Source organism: Peromyscus californicus, unplaced genomic scaffold, assembly GCF_007827085.1.
Source record: "Peromyscus californicus insignis strain IS unplaced genomic scaffold, ASM782708v3 Scaffold_3__1_contigs__length_106647218, whole genome shotgun sequence".
Classification (NCBI taxonomy): Eukaryota; Metazoa; Chordata; class Mammalia; order Rodentia; family Cricetidae; genus Peromyscus; species Peromyscus californicus.
Genome location: NW_026294551.1, coordinates 20,408,747 through 20,429,977, shown reverse-complemented (window position 1 = coordinate 20,429,977; position 21,231 = coordinate 20,408,747). Strand labels below are relative to the sequence as shown.

General features: G+C 56.0%; 1 protein-coding gene across 2 annotated transcripts; it reads right to left on the bottom strand.

Annotated features, from left to right (window-relative positions):
* Positions 1-715: 715 nt before the first annotated feature.
* Positions 716-14,040, bottom strand: Ubtf (upstream binding transcription factor). 2 transcript variants are annotated; one of them, XM_052756932.1, is made up of 21 exons: positions 13,875-14,040; positions 11,321-11,445; positions 9,797-9,972; positions 9,022-9,105; positions 8,790-8,945; positions 6,582-6,646; positions 6,206-6,326; positions 5,754-5,864; positions 5,265-5,398; positions 4,983-5,124; positions 4,743-4,784; positions 4,536-4,649; positions 4,282-4,437; positions 3,758-3,913; positions 3,560-3,670; positions 3,051-3,139; positions 2,765-2,954; positions 1,978-2,025; positions 1,806-1,877; positions 1,565-1,711; positions 716-1,476 (listed from the first exon to the last, which is right to left on the bottom strand). In XM_052756932.1, the coding sequence occupies exons 2-21, from the start codon at positions 11,376-11,378 to the stop codon at positions 1,351-1,353; spliced, it is 2,298 nt and encodes a 765-aa protein (XP_052612892.1). In that variant the 5' UTR covers positions 11,379-11,445; positions 13,875-14,040; the 3' UTR covers positions 716-1,350. The 2 variants fall into 2 exon arrangements, with proteins under 2 accessions (XP_052612892.1, XP_052612893.1); XM_052756933.1 differs by lacking the exon at positions 5,754-5,864 and having other exon boundaries at positions 13,875-14,039.
* Between the last annotated feature and the right edge of the window lie 7,191 nt (positions 14,041-21,231).

Genomic DNA, 21,231 nt, shown 5'->3' with positions numbered 1-21,231 from the left:
TTCCCCACATACAGGGGTGGAGGCAGGAGAGGGGAGCAGACCTGAGAAATCAAAGGAATGGGGGTGGCCAGAGGACATGGGGCAAGGCAGAGACATGTAGGTAAAAAGATCTCAGGACATTTCCTGAAACCCAGGGGACACCCCCAGATGAGCCAGATCTTTCCCACCGAAGGAAAGCTTTAAGGCTCATACCATTGTCTGTCCTTTCCACTTCCCTGCTGGACAGCACAGACCTGCAGCAGCTCAGAGGTGCATGGCCTTGGCAGAGGCAAACTGGTATAGGAAGCATCAGGTGGTTTCCATGCCCTCCACCATGGACCCGGAGAGCCGGCACAGTGGAGCATGGCAAGGAGAGGCAGCCTTGGCCTGTTCCTGCCAGGGTTACCATCTCCTAGGATTTTACCAACCCTTTTTCCAGATTCACAAACACTGAGGTGGGTTCTCTCTTACAGGCACACATTCACACACACATCCATCCATACGAACACACATATGATGTACACACACTTCCCTATCCACAGGTGCATCCATGCCATAGCGTGTCTCTCTCTCTCTCTCACTCTCTCTCACACACACACACACACACACACACACACACACACACACACACGCGCAGTCTCACATTCTATGCACACCAAGACCATTTTTAAGTCTCAACCCAGCCCACCCCACACCCTCCCATCCCCAGAAATGACAACAGCGAGGGCAGCCTAGATCGGTAGGAAACGTCTCGTTGACAGCTCAGAGCTTAAAAAAAAAATATATACACATATATAAAAAACACTCTGCCCCTCCCCCATGATCGGGTCCAGGCAGCTCCTTCCTGCAGGGGCAGGGGAGAGGGACATGGACTGCCTGCTTTCTTGAAGGCAGCACCCTTCTCTCCCTCCAGTTCAGTGTGGGTGTCCAGGAGGCGAGCCCCTCCGGGAAGGAAAGGCTCCCCTGAACATCCACGTTGGTGCAGGTTGCAGGTGCGGAGGCCTCACCGTACTCTTCAGAACACACTCCCACCCCCATCTCCCCGGTCCATTGTCCATGCCGGAACTGCAAGTGCAGAAGAGGGGTGGGGTGGGCCGGTCCAGTGCTGGCTCAGTCTGGTGGTTGCTGTCCCTGGAGAATCCCTGGAGCTCAAGGCTCCAAGACTGCCGAGTCCTAGCCTGGGCTCACGCAGCCTCCTACCCCCACTGATTTTTTTTTTTTTCCAAAAAAAAAAAAAGGAAGAAAGAAAGAAAGTGGGGGAGGCTGAGGGGACAGAACATAGGGAGAGACAAAGGTGGTCAGTTGGGGAGGGGAGCTCTGCAGTGGCTCTCCTTGGCTGCCTGCCCAGGGCCGGGGGTGGGGGGCCGAGCCTCAATTGGAGTCAGAGTCTGAGGAGTCCCCTGAAGAGGAAGAGCTGGAGCTGCTGCCCTCAGACTCGTTGTCTTCATCCTCATCGTCATCTTCATCGTCATCCTCGTCATCATCATCATCCTCATTCTGGGAGAAGAAAGAATCGGCAGTCGCCAGGTGGCCCTCCCGGCCGCCCGCCCGCAACCCTCCCTTCCCCCACGTCCCGTCCGCCCACCTCGTCCCCATCCTCGCTCTCATCCTCGCTGCTAGACTCAGAAGAGTCGCCGCCGTCCTCGGAGGAGTCCCCATTCTCGTCGTCTTCCTCCTCTTCCTCCTCCTCCTCCTCCTCCTCATCTTCCTCATCATCATCATCCTCCGACTCCTGGGAAGTGTGGAGACACATCAGCGGCCGGAGGAGATCCATTTTACCAGCCCGGGCCCACACGACGCCCATCCATCGCGGAGGGGCTCCTTACCGACTTAGACTGCAGGGTGGTCCGGCTAGACTTAGGATTCGGGCCCCGAAGCTTAGTCATGTTCTTACGTTTCTACCAGAGAGCAATGGGAGCAGGAAGGGGCGGGGCATTAGGTTCCAGCTCCTGCAGAGACCCTCCCCCCCCCCCCCTCCACCGGCCTGCTCTCACTCACATTGGAGATGTATTCTTTGTATGCGGCGCGGTCCTGGGGAGACAGGCTCTGGAGAGAAGAGCTGGGAGTCAGAGCATACCCCACACTACTGCGGGCTCCGTATGTCGACGTCCACTGGGCAGGGCACTCAAGTACCATCACCTATCTTTACCCTCAGCCTCCCCAAATTCTGGGTCCCTGCAGAGAGCTCTTAGGGGCTCAGAACACAATCTTGATTATGCTTCAGGTACCTTTCTCCGGAGTCAACCTGAACTGACAGCTAGTTTTCATATCAGTTTTCCCCAACTGCTCTGCCCAAATCATAGCTCCACACTCAGGACCTTCTAAACTCCAAAGCCTCCTCCCCCATGACTCATGAGGCCCAGCACCAACCAACCCCACCTGGACCCTGGTCTTTGAGCCATTGATGAGATGATGGAGGCTGAGAAAATTCTACAACACTTAATTCCCACCATCTCTCTGGGTCTCTGGCCAACCTGAGAATTGTCTCAGTGACAGGCAATTCTCCTCACTATACAGATCTGACTATTCAAAGCAGGGGAGAAAAAACAGAGACGGACAGCCTGGCCAGAGCTTACAAGTCCACTGGTCCTGGCAGGAAAGAAAAAAATTGCAGCTGATGTGCATTTTCTACCAACTATGTAACCTTGGCAAATTATTTAATACCTTGGCTTTCTTAGCTTTAAAAGTGCCAGTGCCCATTGCCCTGAAGGACTTCTGAGTCACCAAAGGAACCATGAGTGAGGGCCAGCTAGCAGGATCCCTCCCTGGCCCTCCTCTTTCTCACCTTGACCCAGAGGTCCAAGTGCACCTTGTATTGCTTCTGCTGTTCCTCGGCCAGCTTTTTATAGTGCTCCTTCTGGCTCTGGGAGATGCGCTGCCAGCGGCTGCCAATCTCTACCATGCGCTCTTTCAGCGGCAGGTGATTCAGCTCCCCGTTGGACAGCAGCTCCTGGGAGAACTTCTGGTAACCGTTCCTGCAGGGCGGGGTGACACAGGTATGGCCAGGGTCCCGAGCCAGCCACCTTCCAGTCCCATCTTTAGACCAGGATGGGCGCTAGCCCGAGGCTTACATGGGAGGTTTCTTGGGCTCGCCCTGGAACTTCATCTTCTTGGAAGAGTTCGTAGCAGCTGGAGGGGCCCGCATCTCACTTAACTCTCTCTGTGCAGAGACATGGGAAGGTCACACTCACACGCCCCACCCCGTCGTCATCCAGTCTTTGCGGGCTCTTTTATATGCCAGAGAGGGGAGAAACTGCCTGGGACAGGTCCTGTAATCCCAACACTCCAGAGGTTAAGGCAGGAAGACCCAGAGTTGGTGGCTAGTCCGGAAGCCATAACTAGACTCCCTCAAGCAACTACTTCCCCAGTTAACCACTTCAAGAGGACCATTCAAAGTGCTCTCTAAATTGAACGGATGTCCCCTAGGAACCACTTAAGAGGCTAGTACCTGGGCTCTCACCTAGCCTAGGACAGGCTGAAGGTTAAGAGACTGGCTCAAGGTCCCCAGCCAAGCCGGGACGCGCTCCCGGCCCAGCACCCACCTATCCCCGCCGAGGCGCGTTACGCAGGCCCTTCCCACCTCGTATCGCTTTTGGTCCTCTGCGGCCTTCTTAATCCACATCAGCTTCTCCTTCTTCTCCATGTTGTTCCAGGTCATCTCCATGGCTTTTAAGGCTTTCACCCGGTCATTCTACGGTACACACGAAGGGCATCAGCCGTAGGAGGGGTCCTGTAGCTGCAGGAGGCTGCAAACCCAGCCTTTCCCACTCCCTGCTACCTTGAAGCGGGCCAGATAGTCTCCGATGACACTCTGCTGCCAGATTTCCTCAGCTCTCTTGGGCGACTCAGGCAGCTTGCCCCGCTCTTCACGCTCCCCACCGGGCTTCCTCTCAGACTGTGCCTTCAGAGCAGCCTCCCGGGCCTTATATTTAGCCTGGAAGGAAAAGCAACCGGAGTCAGCCTGCGAACCACCCCTAGGGGGCGCGCTAAGGCCACCAAGCAGCGGCAGCGGGCGCCTGCCTAGGAGGGCGGGGCCGGCAGGGGCGGGGGCGGGGCCGGCGGGACGGGGGCGGGGCCCGGCAAAGGCCGTGGGCAGCGCTGATGTCCCGCAGACTCCGCCCCACCCATGGGGCTGCTTTCCAAGGGAAGACAACCCCAGCTGACAGCTTCCCGCCTTCCGGCTGGCGGGCGGGCACATGTGTGATCCACACCGGCAGGAGTGCGGCCTTAACCGCGTGCACGGAAGTAGCCCAGGCGGCCCTGAAGGGAGACTGGTGCCAGACTCTCCAGGCAAGGCCTGACCTTCTTCTTCTCGGACAAGTCATTCCACATGCGGGCCAGCAGGCGGGTCAGCTCGCTCTCTGAGAGCTCAGGCCGCTCCTCCTGCAGCTGCCGCCGTTTCTCCTCTGAGAAGATGAACATGGCAGACACAGGCCGCTTGGGCTTTTCAGAGCCGCCCTGGAGGAGGGACGGGGAGGGTCAGCGGTACAGTGACCATTGGCCTGGCGTAGGTGGGTGGCTCCACCCTAGGTGGCTGTCACGCGGCAGGCACACACCTTGCCACCTTCCTGAGAAGGCTTCTTGGAGGCTGGACTGGTGGTCTGCTTCTTACTGATGTTCAACATCTTTTCTTCCCCCAGGACCCGCTGCTGCTCCTCCTCGGGCAGGCTCTGAGCAGGAGGAAGGGCACGGGCTGCAGCAGGCAGGTTCATCGGACTCAAGACTGCCTGCCAGGCTCACCCTCTGTCCACCATGCTACTCACCTCAAGGAACCGTAGCAGTTCGACCTCATAATCTTTCTTTTTCTAGGAAAGTAAAGGGACTCCGTCAGTTGGGGACAGCCTCCATTCCTCTGGGGGCAGTAACCCTCAGCAGGCCCCTAGGGACTGGGTATAACCTCCTGTCCCTCTAAAGATGGTAGACAATATAACCAACAGCCCGGCCGGGGCAAACCCCATGCCCGAACCAAACCCCGAGACAGGCCCCAAAGATCGGCGTGGTACCTGGTCGCATTTCTTGTGATAGGCATCCTTCTCCTTCTGGGAAAGCAGCTTCCACTGCTGACTGCATAGCACCATGCGCTCTGTGCTGGGCACGTCCTTCATGTTGGCCATGAGCTCTGCACAGTACAAGGAGTAGCTGTTCCTGTTTAACCCAAGAGAAGGCACGCCTGTGAGCAAGCGGGCAACAGGTTTCCTAGCTGCCCAAACCTGGATTCAAGTCCTGCAAAGGCCCAACTCCCGGGCTGCCCGCTTGCCCGCCCACCCACCCAGGGCAGCGCTCACGGAGGTGGCTTGGTGGGTCGCCCATCGAACTTGTCCTTGAGCTGCCGTTCGGCCTTGGTGAGGGTAGATTTGGTGATGCCTTCCTCGCTGATGTTCAGCTCGGGATGCTTCTGGATATAGTCACGCATGATCTCCTGCAGAGTGAGAGGTGGGGGAGTGGAGGGTAACGGGGGGTGCGGGGTTAGCTGGGACACCATAAGGGGGAGAGCCGCTGGGGAAGGGAGGCAGGGAGCAAAGCTGGGGATGGCGGTGTGTGGCTGTGTGTCTGCCGTGTCGTTCGCAATATGGTGCCCTGCTCTGCCCTAGCCTGAGATCTCTCGGTGGGGCGGGGGCTGTGAGATGGTAGGGGCAGAGGTGAGGGGCCCCAGAGGGCCCCTCCCTCAATAGGGGGTCGGGGAATGACTGCCACCTGCAGAACGCGGTGGCACAAGTCAAGAGGGCGGAGGCTCGTGAAGAGCCGGATGGGGCGGAGCGCAGCGGAAGCCTAACCTCGTACTCCTTCCGCTGCTCCAGGGCCTTATGAATCCATTTCAGCCTCTTTTTGTCCGAGAGCTGAGACCACTGCTTCCCCAGGGAGTCCTTCACCTCCTTCGTAGTGGCCTGCAAACCAAAAGCCGTCAGACACACACAGGCAGCCAGGGGCAGGGGAGGGGGGTGAGGGGCACAGAGGCCCCGCCCCCTCGGGCCACAGGAGGTCACGCGAGTGTCCACCGCAGGCCAGGAGGGTTAAGGTGGAGAGGCAGGGATCCGCCTTGGTGCAAGGGACAGGCTCACACACACACTCATTCATACGCCAGCTGGCCCAGGCCCTGTCCATGCAACCCCCCCCTGGGGAGGGGCCTCCTCTCCTGCTCCCCTGCACCATACCCAGCCACCTGGCGCGGCTCCCCCCTTGCCACCGCCGTGGGCCCTCCACCCCTACCCTTTGGCCAGACACTCACATCCGGCCGCACTTTGAGATACACCTTCTTCTCATGAGTATACCACAGTTGCTGGGGAGTTTTGGGTTTCTCAGGGATGTCCGACTTCTTGGCATTCTGGATAAGGTCAGGGTGATCCTCCCTAGCCAGGGGACCAGAGCAAGGGTCAGCAGGGGCACTGCTAAGGCAGACCCCAGCTAGCCGTCCAACCCAAGCCTTCTTTCTAGGCCTCCTGCTGGAGCCGAGTGGGAGTTAGTGGCTGGCAGCCTGTCCCTGCCCCTGAACCTGACACTAACAGTCTACACAAGACTTCCAGGTTTCATGATCGGTTCTAGTATCCAGCCAGGGTCAATTTAGCCTACCACACCCAGTACCCCATGGCCCTCCTCTGCCTTACCTGAATCGGGCCAGGTTTCGCTCGAACTCCTGTTTCTCCCTCTGGAAGTCCTGAATATATTTCATCTGAGGGGAGGAGGGGATGGGGTCATCCAGGACCCAAGAGCTATTGCACCCAGAGCTAGAAATGCCAGCCACCCTCCTGACTGCCTTGCCTCCTGCTACGGTTTTGGATGGATGGTATCTCTGCCCTCGGTGAGCTGAACTCACACTAGGCCCGGTGACTAATTAACCAGACAGTGGGATTTACAGGGGTCTTCCAGACATTCAATCTCCATCTTATTCTCTTCATTGAAGGCAAAATGTCCCAGAAGCCAGGGGATATGGTATCACCCCCTGGGTGGACAGGAGCAGGGTTGGACTACCCACCCCTTTCCCCAATACCACAGAACACCCCCTGGCCTTGTGGAACTCTCTTGCTGCTGCTGCCCACCTCTTCCCACCCTCCTTGGCAGCTGATGTTGGTCTATTCCCTCCAAGGTGGCTAATAGCACGAGGGAGGCTGAATTCTGCTTCTAAGGCAGGAGAAGGTAGTGTTGAAAGGACACAAAATGAATTCTTGCAATGTAAATCACATCCCAATGTCCTGAATTTGGAGTTTCTTTCCCATCCATCAGCTCCAAGTCTCCAGCATTCCTCATATTCCTGGTCAACGCCTCCTGCCTCTGACCCTTCCTCTAGCTGGAGCCCCAGGTTCCTTCCTTCCCCACCTTTCCTCTGACATCTTGCATCCTGACTCCCATGTATGTAAAAGACATTTCTTCCTTCCTTCCTCCCTCTATCCTAGAGGGTCACATTAGCACTATAAGGGACCAGAGGCTCACAACCAGCCAGACCCCTCCTTGTGAAGAGGCACCAAGTGCAACGAGGCATTGCTTCCCCATGCTTCCCAATGAAAACCACAAACAGCATCGCCTTCTTGGGGCAATCTCAGTCCTCCTCAGACAAGGTTCTGGCTCACCCTCTATACCCCACATCAGGAGCAGAGGAGCGAAGTGACTTACCTGAAGCCCCTACATAGCCAATTGGCAACAGGCAGTAGACAGGCCCAAAATGGAATGCCCATGCTAATGCTTCTCCCACTCAAGTTTCTCTGGATCTCCCGGATTCTGTTTCTTAGCCTCTCCCTGCCGTCCCTGGGAGGTTTGGTACTATGTGTAGTCACTGTCCCCAGTCCTCACCCATGGGGTCAATTGCACCTCTGGCATTTCTTGCTACTCTTGGCTCGGGTATGGGCCACAGACAGCTGCTTTTACCCAATCAAACCTATTCCATTTTGGATTCAGCAACAAGGCGGTATGAGCACTCAGCCAGAGTATGCAGAAAAATGGCTACCCGGTGTGTTGGCTGGTGCTGTTTGGGGGGCTAGAGACATACAAATATCTGTCCTTTGCCTGTCAATGTGCATTTTTTACACCTTGCTGCCCCCACTGACATCTCTTCTCATCACCCACCATCTCCTCTGCATTCAGCTCTCTCCTCATCCCATTTCTTTTGTGACGAACTTCCTCTGTAGTTCTGCTTTCTGCCTTACAGGGAACCTGAGCTGTCTTTGGCTCTATCCATCTCTGTTCAGGAGGTTTGGACAACTTCTACCCCTAAAGTGAAGTATCCCTGATAATCTAATCAGTGGGCCGTTTCTGTAGGGAACAGCCTGAGGTGAGGAAGAAAGACGTGTGCCTTTGTACATGGGGAAGTGAGCTCGCTTCTGTGACTACCGCAGGAAGAACGCTGGAGGGAGGGAGAGGTTCCAGTCAAGTGTGCTCTAACATCATTAGAGCCGAGACTCCTGTGCCCTATTCCTTCTCACACAGATCAGGACAACCCACCAATCCCTTTCCTATGGTCTCTTGTGTGCTCAAGTATCACAGTAGGTAGAGAACTGCTCCACAGATTGCCAGGGAGGATGCTTGGGTGTGACTGTTCAAAACACAGCAGTGGCTGTGGGGTACAAGGTCAACCTGAATGCCTTCTGGGTCTTCCCTTCCAATGCGGCCTGTCTGACCTTGTGTGGGCCTAGGAGGGGACAGATAACCACAGGTGGCCTCCTCACGCCTACACTCTGCTGCATTACCCATCCACACCCCTGATGTTGAGTCCCTTTGCCTAAAGCCGACCCCTACTCCAATGACCTACCCAAACCAGCTGCTCTCACCTGCAAGCATCTCTGCCCTCCCCTTCCCCTACCTGAGTCCCCCCCTCCCCCCACCTTCTTCTTCTCTGGAAGCTCCTTGTATTTCTTAGACAGGATCTTGGTCAGGTCCAGGTTGCTCATCTCAGGGTGGAGTTTCGCATACTTGGCCCGCTTTTCCATGAAGAAGCGGAAATAAGGGGTGAGAGGCTTCTTTGGGAAATCCGGGTGTTTCTGGAACGAAGAAAACCGAGGTTAGATACCATCCATTCTTTCATCCCCGACAACCGGGCTTCTCCTGGTAACTCACCTTGAGCTTTTTGCCTTTGTAAGGGTTTTTAACATGTTCCTGAGCATCAAGGATCAATTCCGTCAATGTACGGAACTTCCTCACCTGAACAAGGAAATGGGGAGAAAGGAATTTGGGAAACACCACTCCATAGTGCAGCGCAGCCTTCTTTTCCAATATTATTGCCACTCCTCACCAGACTGGGTTCACTGAGGACACAAACCAACAGCCTACGTACAGGCAACCTCAGCCAGAGGCACTAGATCATGCCTACTGCAGAGGTCCAGGCAGTGAGGGCACACCTAATGGCGGTCACCACAGGACAGACTGACTTCACTGTGGCTTCCATGCCTGTACCTCATTAACTCCTTAGACTGGTTTGGATATTCAAGGCCACCTAGAAAGACTGTAGTAGACTTGTGAGCCTCAGGCTGTTGCTATCGCCCAGGTTACTCTGTCCCCTAAGGCATAATAGATCAGAGCTGACAAATGAACATGTAAACACCTTCTGTCTGACTACAAATAGGACAGGTTTGCCTTACTTTCCCCATTTTCTGAGATTAAAAACCTGAGACAGGCCGGGCGGTGGTGGCTCACGCCTTTAATCCCAGCACTTGGGAAGCAGAGACAGGCGGATCTCTGTGAGTTCGAGGCCAGCCTGGGCTACCAAGTGAGTTCCAGTAAAGGCACAAAAGCTACACAGAGAAACCCTGTCTCGAAAAAACAAAACAAAAAAAACCCCGAGACAAAGGCACATATAGATGTGTCTGTCTGTCAAAAGGTAGGAATCAGTTACCTCATTGGAAATCTCCACCCATTTGAGCTTGCACATATCTCCGGAAAAGTCCTTAAATGCAACTTTCTCCCAGTCCATATGCGACTCTGTGGTTTTGAACTTGGAGCTGTCGTTAGATGGGAGGTTGTTCTTCATGCATTCCAGCAAAGTCAGCATATCTTCCTGGGACCAGCGGTCTGGTGAGGTGGGAGAAGTCATCACACCTGGCTCTCGCCATTCTCTTGATCTGTTCCCCAGCCCTTTTGAGTTCAAACCCTCCTCCCAAAGCCCCTGGCTGCCTTGCATCTGAATTAGAGAATCCTTCCTCAGACCTGGCTCAGCCCCCAAAACTGTGGCCATACTGGATTAGGGCAGGGGGCTCTGGACCAGATACCACCATACTTAGCCACTCTGGATGTCATGTCTGGCTTACTTCAAAGCTATCATATCATGCTAGGCTGCCATGGGCCCCTTTTATTATATGAGCTGGAGTAAAGCTATAGAGACTTGGGGGCCTTAAGGTAAATAAATGGCTCACCAGAAAGGGAAGGAAGCAGGGATGTAGGTAACATCTAAATGTGGTCATGCTCTAGGTAGGTATAAAAAGCATGCAAGGCCCGAGTTGGGGTGTGGGTAGTAAGGTACCCCTCGAAGATCTCTCCAGCCCAACATTAAAGTCTATCACCACCTGCCTCCCTCACAGTCACTTTAAGGAAGACCAAAGGAGAAGAATTTCTGGCAATTAGAAAGATGGAATTCAAACATCAGAACCACATACAACAGTTCTGAGAAAAGGCATGCGGGCAGGTAGAGTTCTCAGGGCCTTACTCTCTGGAGAACCCCAGAATTCCAAGTTGCCATCACAGCCCAACTCCTCAGGAAGGCAAAAGGGCATCTTGGGCCAACTGTTTTCAGCTGCTGAAGGGAAGCCCAGCGGCAGCTCAGACCTCTCTGGAGAGTTGGCTGCCCTGGAAGCTGAGCTGGGGGAATCCAGGACCAGGATGCAAATGGCTCTTGATTTCCACTTGCATGCAGTACCCTGGGCCAGGGTGTCAGCAGAGAGGGTCCCATGGACCCATAATCCTCTCCCCCAATGCCTCACAAGCATTGCCAGATGCTCTGCCTCAGACCCTCCACTTCACAGACATTACACCGCCAGCTAGGACCTAACCATCGACAGTTCCTATGGCCCAGGACCCTAAATAACTAAATAACCCCTCTCCTCCTCCTTCTACCTGCCTCTGACAAAAACCTTCTCTTCTCTAAGGTGAGGGCATAATACTTTAGGCTAACTAGGAACTGGCTTGCACGGGTCTTCCCTGCCCCTCAATCACAGCAGGAGGGGAATGTAGAAGACATAACATGTAAGGTGAAAGCAAAGTAATTTGGATTTGGCCAAACCCCCAAGGGACAGACGCTTGACTCTGTAAACTTAAGACCCTCTCCCAGTGCACAGAACGCAGTCTAGTGGAACCTTAGAGTAGCTGGTGAGTTCATGTGTGAGAAAAGACCAGTTTAAAGAGGGCAGAAACTGGGGTCCCCTACCTTGGCCTTTGGGGGCGGCCATTTCCAGGTCTGTGGGACAGTCTGCTTCTCCGTTCATTCTCCAGCTGTCCAGCCACCTCCTCGGTCGCGCTGGCCGGGCAACCCGGGGTCAAAGCCACCTCACCCTTTCGAAGAGACACCAGATCCACTCAGGTAGGCTGCCGGGGGGGGGGGGGGGGGGGGGGGGGGGGCCTTTCTATCCCACCCCCTCCCACAAGGGAGGGGGCATAGATCCACACTCTCAGCCAGACTCAACCAGGAGGATCACAGACTTCATCGGTGGTTGTAGGAGTGAACCCCTGTCTTCCCTACCCCAGCCCCCAGCCCCTGCAGCCCGGCTGCGCCGCATGCGCCCTCCCCTGCCCACGCGAGAGACTGCTCCCAGCTCCCGCGTGCAGCTAGCGCCCGCCCTCCGATCTCCTTCCCCCACCCGGGCCAAAAAAAAAAAAAAAAAATTTTTTTTCTTCCTCCTCCTCCTCGTTGAGCGCCCGCCCCGGGGAGGCCCCAGGCTGGAGGGCGGGGGAGGAAGGGCGGGTAAAGGGCGCGCGCGGGCACGGAAGCGGGCACGCGCCCCAGTCTCCTCCTCCCGCTTCCCCCCGGCCGGTTCCCCCCGCCTCCGCAACCCGGCGGGGACCCGGACGCAACGCAGCCGCCGCCAGCCCGGGAGCGTAGCGGCCACACCGCCCCCGGGGACCAGATCCGGATTCCCGCTGCTCCCCCCTTCCAACCTCCCAACGCGGTCGCCGCCCGTCCGGGCAGGCGAGCAGCCGGAGAGAAGCGGCCTAGCCTGTCCCCCGCCCCCGAGCCACCTACCGGGGCCAGAGACGCCGCCACCGCCCAGCTACCCCGACGCGCACGGAAGATGCCCGGCGCAGAGGCGCGACCGCGGCGGGAACGGCCGCCTCCTCCCCGAGCCTGCGGCCCAGCCCTGCCGGCGCCCCCGCCCCGGCCTCCGGGGAGCCGAGCCAAGCAGAGGGCGGGAGGACGGCGGCCGCGAGGCGGGGGCGCTGCGCTCACCGGCCCCGCCGCCCCCTCCGGCGGCCGGCGAGAACTGCGCCTGCCGGCCGGAGAAGCGCGGGCTCCTCCATCTGGGGCCTCGCTTCCTGCCCTTTCCACCCCTGGCTCTCGGCGCCCTTCCCCGTGTCCCGGTCAGCTCGTCTACAGTCCTCCCCGGTCTCGCCGCCCGGCGTCCGCGGCTCGCTCCCTAGCCCCGGCCCCGGCGCACGTCCTCCGCCGCCTCGGTTACCCGGCGCAGCGCGGCCTCTGAGCTCCCCGCTCCGGCGGCTCCCTTCCCGGCTCTGAGCGCGGCGCCCTCCCCCGCTCGGCCGGGCACAGCCGCAACTCCCTCCCGCGGCGGCAGCGGCTCCTCCTCCGGGCGCGGCGGCGGCGGCGGCGCTGGGGCGGCGGCTGCTGCTGCTGTGGCGGCGGCGGCGGCGGCTGTGGCTGCTGCCTGCTGCTCCTCGCGGCGAAAAGCACAAAGCACAGCGCCCTCCGCCTGCAGGCAGCCCGCCCGCCGCCCGCCCGCCGGCCCCGGCCTCAGCTCGCACACCCCCCGCCGCCGCAGCAGCAGCAGCCTCCGCCGCCGGAGCGGGGAGGAGGAGGGAGAAGGGAGGAGGAGGAGCGGGAGGGGGGGCGGGAGAAGCGGGGCAGCGAGCGCGTCCTTCCCCGTAGAGCGCACACCGACCCCCGGGGAGCGAGCGCCAGCCCGCCCGCCTCGCCGGCTCCGCTCCCTCCCACAGCCTGCCCGGGCGGGCTCCGCGGGGGGCAGCTGGGAGGAGGGGCGGGCGCTGGGGGGACCCGGGCGGCCGAGGCGGAGGCAAGGAAGGAGGGGAGGGGGGTGGTGGTAGTGGCGGCGGCGGCGGCTGCTGCTGTTGCTGCCGCCGGGGAAGGGGGGGGGCCGGGGCAGGGAGACACGCAGCCGCCCGGATGGCGGCGGGGCTGCGAGCCGAGGCGGGCAGGCAAGCGGGCGGCGAGAGCGACCTCGCCAGCCCCGCGGGGGAACTAGCAGGCTTGGCCGGCGCGGGAGGGAGGGCCGAGGTGCGGCGGTGGAGAGGGTGCCCAGAGGGGTGGCCGGCGAGCCTCGCGGGTGCCGGCAGCCCTGCTCTGGAGCTCTCTTCCAGGTTCTCCGAGCTTAGGCTCGGTCTTCCGGGCCAGCCCTCGTCTGCTTCCCTCTCCCGCCTCGGGGAGCGGGCGATCGCCCACCCTGGTCCCCGGAGCGTGGCCACCGGCTTTGGGCTCACGCTCGCCGATCGCGGTGCCAGGTTTCGGCGCCTACCTCGCGGTCCCCTTATCTCCGAACGGCACTCACGAAACTTAAAAATATGCTACTAGTTCCCTAAAAAACAAACAAACAAAAAAACTCCCCCAAATCCACCTTGTTTCTCACCCCCGAGAAAACGACCGGGACTGGCCGGCCCCGGTAGAGGAAGGGAGCCGGTTCAATCCAGCCCGGCGTGGCTCCCTAGGCCTGCCCTGGGCGCGTGGAGCCCGGAGATTGGCGCCGCCAGGGAGCAACCCCTTTCCCCCGAAATCCGCCGCACCGAGGCCCACTTACCGAGCGTGTGGGTGCTAGTGAGGGCAGGGGGGACCTGGCACTACGGCGGGCGCAAGAGCGGAGTCGCAGCTCCGCAGCTGCCGACGCCGGGCCAGCGAGTCTCCAGACAAAGCCCGAGATGGCGAAGCGGAGCGACGGCTAATGGCGAGCCCCACGCGCCGCGCTCCGCCCGCCCCGCTCCGCCCGCCCGCCCGCCCGCCTCGGCGCAGCGCAGCGCCGCTTCGAGCGCTAGCCCGTCAGAGCCGCCTTGGCGCCGCCGCCGCCTCCCGGGCCGCCCCGGCCTCGCCTGGCCCCTCCGCCTCCTCCGGGCGGCTCAGCCTCACCCCTTCCCTCCCACCGCTCTGGGGGCTGCACGAAAAATTTTTAAAAAAAGGAATAAGAAAAAATTTTTGGGTTTTTTTTTTCCTTTCTTTTTTTCTTTCCAGGCAGACATTTTTCGACGTTTGGTTCTGTTTGGCTCTCGGCTCGCACTCACCTGCGGGGCCGCCGGCAGGGCTGGGGGCGGGGGTGCGCGGGGCTGGAGCCGCCGAGCGCGGGTTGAAAGCTAGCCAAGCTCTGCAGCGCCCGACCCGGGCGTGTACGCCGCCGCCAGTCCCCGCAGAGAAATCGTCCTCCTACCCCCGCCTCCATCGCTCTGCGTTTCTCTTCCAATCAGCCGGTCGCTTGGCGGCTCCTCCAGTCTCCGGCCAAGCCAGCTGCCTAGAGCGAGCTCCGCTCCATCTGCTCGCCCGACTCCTCGCTCCCCTGCCGGGGCGGGCGAGGCAGCTTGAAGCCGGAGGGGGGATCTGAGGGATCCTGCCTGCTCCCGCTCCCATTGCTCCATCCCCGCTGTCTCCTGCCTCCTCCTCCTCTCCTGCGTTTTTCCAACTCTCCCCTGTCGCCACTGGTGTGTGTCTGAGTGTGTGCGCAGGTTTTTTTTTTTTTTTTTTTTTTTTATTGCTCTGCTTTTGCAACCCTGGACCTAAAGCGGGGTGGGGGCGAAGGGGGTGTTACAAAAATGGAAAAATAAAGACGCTCCTAGGTTTGCAACACATCGAAATTCCGGGGAAACACCCCGCCTCGTTCGATCGCGATGCCCCGCGAGGGCCTTCCGGGTTTCAGAGCGAGTCTTTCGTTGTTCTCGATGCCCCCCATCTTCAGCGGCCTTAGGATCCGAGGAGTTGGAGCGAAAAGTTCTCCCCTGGGTCGTAGTGGTATCAGTGGGAGTTGGGAAGATTTTTCAAGACGCAGCGGAGCGGCCATCCCTTCTACCCCGGCTTCCGTAACTAGGCCGCCGCCGGGGTGGGGGTTTAGAGCAAAATCCCGGAGCGTTTGTGCGAAGGAGCTTGAAGTGGGGGGGGGAATCAGAAGCGGGAACGGAGCTTCGTGCGTCTCCCCTTGGTCTCTGCCTCCAGTCGCCTGCTAGCTCCCCTTTTAATTTTTTTTTTCCTCTTCTCCTTTAATCTAATTTCTTCCAACTCCACCTTTGTTGTTACCGGCGTCACGCCTGGATCAGCCAATCCCCTCCTCGCAATCAGCTTGTCAAAAAGGCTTGGCCAGCCCTGAGAAAGCAGGCCGCCGGCTCAGCCCCCACCCCGGCCGGCGGCGGCGGGGAGCCGGGAGGAGAGCCCGGCCCCCCAGTCCTAAGGCTGGAGCTGCAGCCCGGCCACCGCCGTTCGAACCTCCCGCATCCCACCATCCGGCAAGTCCGAAGAGGAAAGGCCTGGGCGTGTGCGACTTTCTGGTCTCCCGCTGCTGTAGGCTCTAGTGGGCTTTTGCCTCCCCTGCTCAGCGGAAGGGCTATCAGGATTAGACGTGGGGAGGGAGAAGGCAATGTCAAGGACGCCTGCTTCCACCAGGCCAGCCCACGCGTGGTTTTTGCCATCGCTCTCCGGGCAACGCCATTGCTCCTGGCTCCTCGGCTGGCACAATAACACGGCTGTTGCTCACATCTCAGCCAGCTGGGTCGCACTGTCTCTTTGGACTATTCCTTGGCACACTGCCTTCTCCTTCCTCACAGTTTCGCTGCTGGTATAATTCCTCTTGTCTCCTGGGGAAAATGAGACTCCTTTCCCAGGACTTCCACATCCCACTTCCGCCACATTGCATGAACCGAGATCTGATGTGTCCGGTTTAGAGGCACAGCATGTACCATGATAATGAAGTTTAGTCTTCAAGGCTCCTTGCTTGGAAGGCCTGCAGGCGGGTCTGTTCTCAAATTATTTAATTTTTTTTTTTTTTAATAAAAAGAGTTTTCCTCCCAAGTTGTACGTTTAGAGCCCCATCAGCCCAGATCTGCCTTTGGATTATGCACTAGGCACTTTGTATGGGATCAAGGCACCTCCTGCCACACTAAAAAAAGCAGAGCGTGGAATATATTTATCTATTTTGACTAGGGTAGAATTAAAGGGCTCAGGTGTCAGCCCTGATGGCCCAAGCCTTTAATCTCAGCACTTGAGACAGGTGGGTCACTGTGAGTTTAAGGCCAGCCTGCTTTATATAGGGAGTTAAAGGCCGGCCAGAATTACCCACTTCCTTTTCCCACCCCACCTTTTGTTTTGTTTTTGATTTTTGGGGGTTTTGTTGTTGTTTGGTTGGTTGGTTTTATTTTTTGAGGCAAGGTTTCTCTGTATAGCCTTGGCTGCCCTGGAACTCTGTAGACCAGGCTGGCCTTAAACTCACAGAGATCCGACTGCCTCTGCCTCCCCAGTGCTGGGATTAAAGGCGTGGGCCACCACCGCCCAGCCCCATCCCACCTTTTTAATACTGTGTGAGTTTGGATAAATTCTGCCCTAACTAGACCCCATTTCCTTATCTGTCTGCTTAGAATGAGGATTGCTTCCTCATCAGGGATTGGAGGGTTAAGGGAGAGGACATAAGTAAAACTATATATTTCTCCATATATGGCACTACCACAATTAAAACCAGAGAAACATACTCCAATAAAGTCCAAATGTTCCATGGACAGATCTGGAGCGCAGGTATTCTGGCTTCTTGCCCTGAACGTTTTGGCTGAGCCAAGGGGCTTTTCGGTAAAGTGCTTTGGAATAAAACGGGAGGAACATGAATCATAAAGATCATTATTATTATTATTGATTCCTTGGGCAGCAAAACTCGTGGGTGGACTTGGAAACCATTTAGCTCCTTTACCTTTGTTGAGGTTCTGGTGAGGTCAGGAGTCCACGGTTTGGGCTACAGGCCACAGAGTGAAAGAATCTGCCCTTGGCCCTGTTCTTCACCCCTTTCCCTGCTGGTACCCCCCCTTCCTGCTCTCTGGCATTTGCCTTGAAGCAGAGCCTTGACATTCCATAACCCCAGCCCAGGCTAGCAACAGCATACTGCTAGATATGCGCCCCGCACTTGGCTGCAGCCCTTCTCTGGGATGCCCTGTCCAAACACAGGCTCTTAAGAAACTCTCAGGGTTCCTTGAATACTTTAAGCAAAATGTAGTAGTTGACTTGTTATAGAAAGAAAACATTTTCAAAAACAGGATTTATTTTTATTTATTTCTGTGTGTGTGTGTGTGTAGGAGTGTATGCTGTCAGAAGAGGGTGTTGGGTCCCTTGAACCTGGAGTTAGAGTGCCATGTAAAGCTATGTTGTGCAATATTTGCTCACACCTTGGATTGGGGGTGGAGCCAGTGACTAGTTGACAGGGAATTAGTCATAGAGAGGACAGGGGAGGGGCTTGGGGATTTAGCTCAGTGGTAGAGCGCTTGCCTAGCAAGCGCAAGGTCCTGGGTTCGATCCTCAGCTCCAGAAAACAAAAAAAAAGAGGACAGAGGAGACTCACAGAGTAGAGAAGGACTGAGAGATCCAAGGTGTTTTTTTGTTTGTTTTCTTTTTCTTTCTTTTTTTTTTCCAGAACTGAGGACCGAACCCAGGGCCTAGCGCTTGCACTCTACCACTGAGCTAAATCCCCAACCCCTTGTTTTGTTTTTCGAGACAGGGTTTCTCTGTGTAGTTTGGAGCCTATCCTGAATCTCACTCTGTAGACCAGGTTGGCATCAAACTCAAAGAGATCCACCTGGCTCTGCCTCCTGAGTGCTGGGATTAAAGACCTGTGCCACTGCCGCCCAGCTTGTGTTTTATTGTTGTTTTTCTCCTTTGGGACAAATGGAGAGACACTCTCTTGTTGTGTCTCCAGCCAAAAAGTAAGGTCAGCTGGTTGCTTCTCGGCTTCTCTGATCTAGCAGGTTTTCACCCCAGCATCTGACTCCTGAGTCTTTATTGGTAACTAGAATGATAGAGACTTAGTTAAAATCTACATTTGTCAGCCTCAGAAATCCTGCCAGGCCGCAGTCTAAACAGTGGGGTGTTGCTAACTGCAGGGCCGAGGGACACAGACAATAGTTAAAATATAAGTAGATTCAGGTACAGCTGCTTAGTCGGCAGGAAAACAATATATATATATTATGTAACCATCAATCAGATAAAAATATTGAGTATTTCCAGTATCTAGCAAGCTCACTCAGCCAATATTCCCCTCCAAATGTCCTCAACATTCTGAGTTCTATTTCCATAGATTATAGTTTGGTAGATTGCATAGTATTCCATTGCATAAATATACCACACTTTGTGGGGCATGTTGGCGCATACCTTTAATCCCAGCACTCAGGAGACAGAGGCAGGCAGATCTCTGAGTTCCAGGGCAGCCTGGGCTACAGAGTAAGCTCCAGGACAGGCAGAGCTACCCAGAGAAACCTTGTCTCGAAAAACAAAGCAAAACAAATATATATGCCACAATTTATCTGTTCTACTGCTAATGGACATCTAGGTTGGATCCAGGTTGTGTGCGTGGGTTACATTTTATTTATTATGATTGTGTGCATATGCTGTAGGAGGGGCACAGCATGCCAGCCACATGCATGTGGAGGTCAGAGGATAACTGTGGACTCAGGTCTCTGCTTTCATTTTGACATGGACTCTGGAGCTCAAACTCATGTCTTTAGGCTTGCATTATTGAGAGGCTACAGTCTTCCCCCATTGACCATCTTGCTGGCTCCAGTTATTTTTATCATTGTGAATAATGTGGCTTTGAATATGGATGCCTTATTATTATTACTATTAGCTTTTTATTTCATTTATTTACTTACTTGTGTGTGGGGGTGGTGCTGTGCCACTGAGCACCTCTGGAGTTCAGAACCAACCTCTTTCCACCATATGGGACCTGGGAATCAAACTCAGGCCATCAGGTTTGGCAAATGGCACCTTTTCTAGCTGGGACATCGTGCCGGGCCACTTCAGTCACTGTTTTTTGAGACAGGGTTTCACTGTGTAGTCCTGGCTGTCCTGGAACTTGCTCTGTAGCCCAGGCCAGCCTTGAACTCACAGAGATCCGCCCACCTCTGTCTCCTGAGTGCTGGGATTAAAGGCATGTACCACCACTGCCCGCTGTCATTTTTCCTAATTAACATAATTTTTATTGGTTCTTTGGGAATTTCACATCATGTACTACAATCCCACTCATTTCCCAGTCCCTCTATGTCTGCCCTCCACCCTTGTAGCCTCCTCCCACAAAATAAAATTAAAAAAAAAAACAAAAAAAAAAAACGGGGTTGGGGATTTAGCTCAGTGGTGGAGCGCTTGCCTAGCAAACGCAAGGCCCTGGGTTCGTTCCTCAGCTCTGAAAAAAAAAATAAAAAAAAAACTTCCAGTCCTCCGTCCTTCCCACCCCTCCGTCACATATCCCTTTGTCCCGGTGGTCTTGGTAGCTTCCCTGTGTTACGAAGTTTACCTTTTTGCCCAAACAGCTTTCCTTGCTAACGTTCCATGCAATGAGTTGTTGGTCTGGTTCAAGGCCTCTGCCTCTGGCACACCATCAATCCTGGGCCCTCAGTGAAACTTCTCTGGGCTATCCACTGTTGCCCCAGTCATGGAGCTCCTGTGGCTACAGTTCCACAGGACCGGAGGTCCCTTCACGTTCTCCAGGAGGTCATAGATGGGGTAGATGTTGGGGTGGATGTGGGCCTGGGTGGTAGCTGAGTTGGTCAATCTGGGCCTCTACTAGGACCACCCCCTCAGGAAAGGGTCAAGGCCAGCTTTCCCACACAGATGATGAGGGGGTGGGGCCAGTTTTTCCAGGTGCAGGGCCAGCTCTCCTGTTGTGGCAGCCATCCAGGTGAGGACAGCTCTCCTGAGCCCACAACACTGGGGCCATTTCTCTTGGGAGTGGGGCCAGCTCTCTTGCTGAGGTAGTCATTGGGTAGCAGGACCAGCTCTCCAGTGCCCAGGCCACTGGGGTCAGCTCTTCCACGGCCCCCAATGGTAACATGGGTCATGGACATTATCACAGACCCTGACTGCTTCAGTAGGGCAAGAGACTCAGACATACCCCTCAGCTGCAGCTTGGGCTTGAATGTCACCATGGCCTCAGGTGGCAGTGCAGGCCACTCAGATGAGTATGGCTCCTGGTGGCAGCATGGCCCTCAGACATCAACATGGCCTCAGATGGGGGCCCAGAGCATGGACATCCCTATGGCTTTTGGTGGTGGCATGGGCTATAGACATCAATACAGATCCCAGCTGTGGTTGGGCCACCATGGACCCAGACATGGCCCTTGGCCAAAGCTCAGCCCCAGATGTCACTGTGGCCCTGGGTGGTACCATAAGTCACTCAGATCAGTATGGCCCTGGTGGGAGCGTGGCCCTCGACACCAACGTGGCCTCAGGTGATTTTTAACTTTCAGGACTGTGAGATGTGTGTGTGTGGGAAGAACCCAAACCCCCAAACAACCCCATTTTCTTCATAAGGTTACCCAAACTGTGGTATTCATTGCTAATAATAAAAAACAGACGATCATACAGATATGGAAGTTAGGAAATCTCAAGGTCTCTAGTGACCCAAGAGAACTAATAGTGTAGTTCTAGTCCAGATCCAAAGGCCTGAGAATCAGGAGAGACAATGATGGGCTGGTGTAGCTCAGTGGTGGAGCATTGGCTCAGCATGCCTAAGGTCTTAAGTTCGATCCCAAGTACTGGGAAAAGGAAGGAAGGAAGGACAGATATTGGACTTTCCCACCCTTGTGACCCACACTGAAATATCTGTTCTCATTGGATCTCTAGCTTTTCAGCTTCCACACTTGCTTTATCTCTCTCCTTCCTTCCTTTCTTCTTTCCTTCCTTCCTTCCTCCCTCCCTCCCTCCCTTCTTTCCATGTTTTTGTTCTACTTATGGGTGCTCAATTGATTGTTATATGAGATTCAAGATCGAGGAGCACAATTTGTTTTGGTCACTATGTTCATCTTATCCAGAGACCCCCTTACAGGCACAGCCAGAATGTTTGGTCAAATCAGTGGACGGTTCATGGTCTAATTAAGTTGAAACATAAAATTCAGCATCATATATGATAAATGCATGTCTTTGAAGTTTTAAAAAAT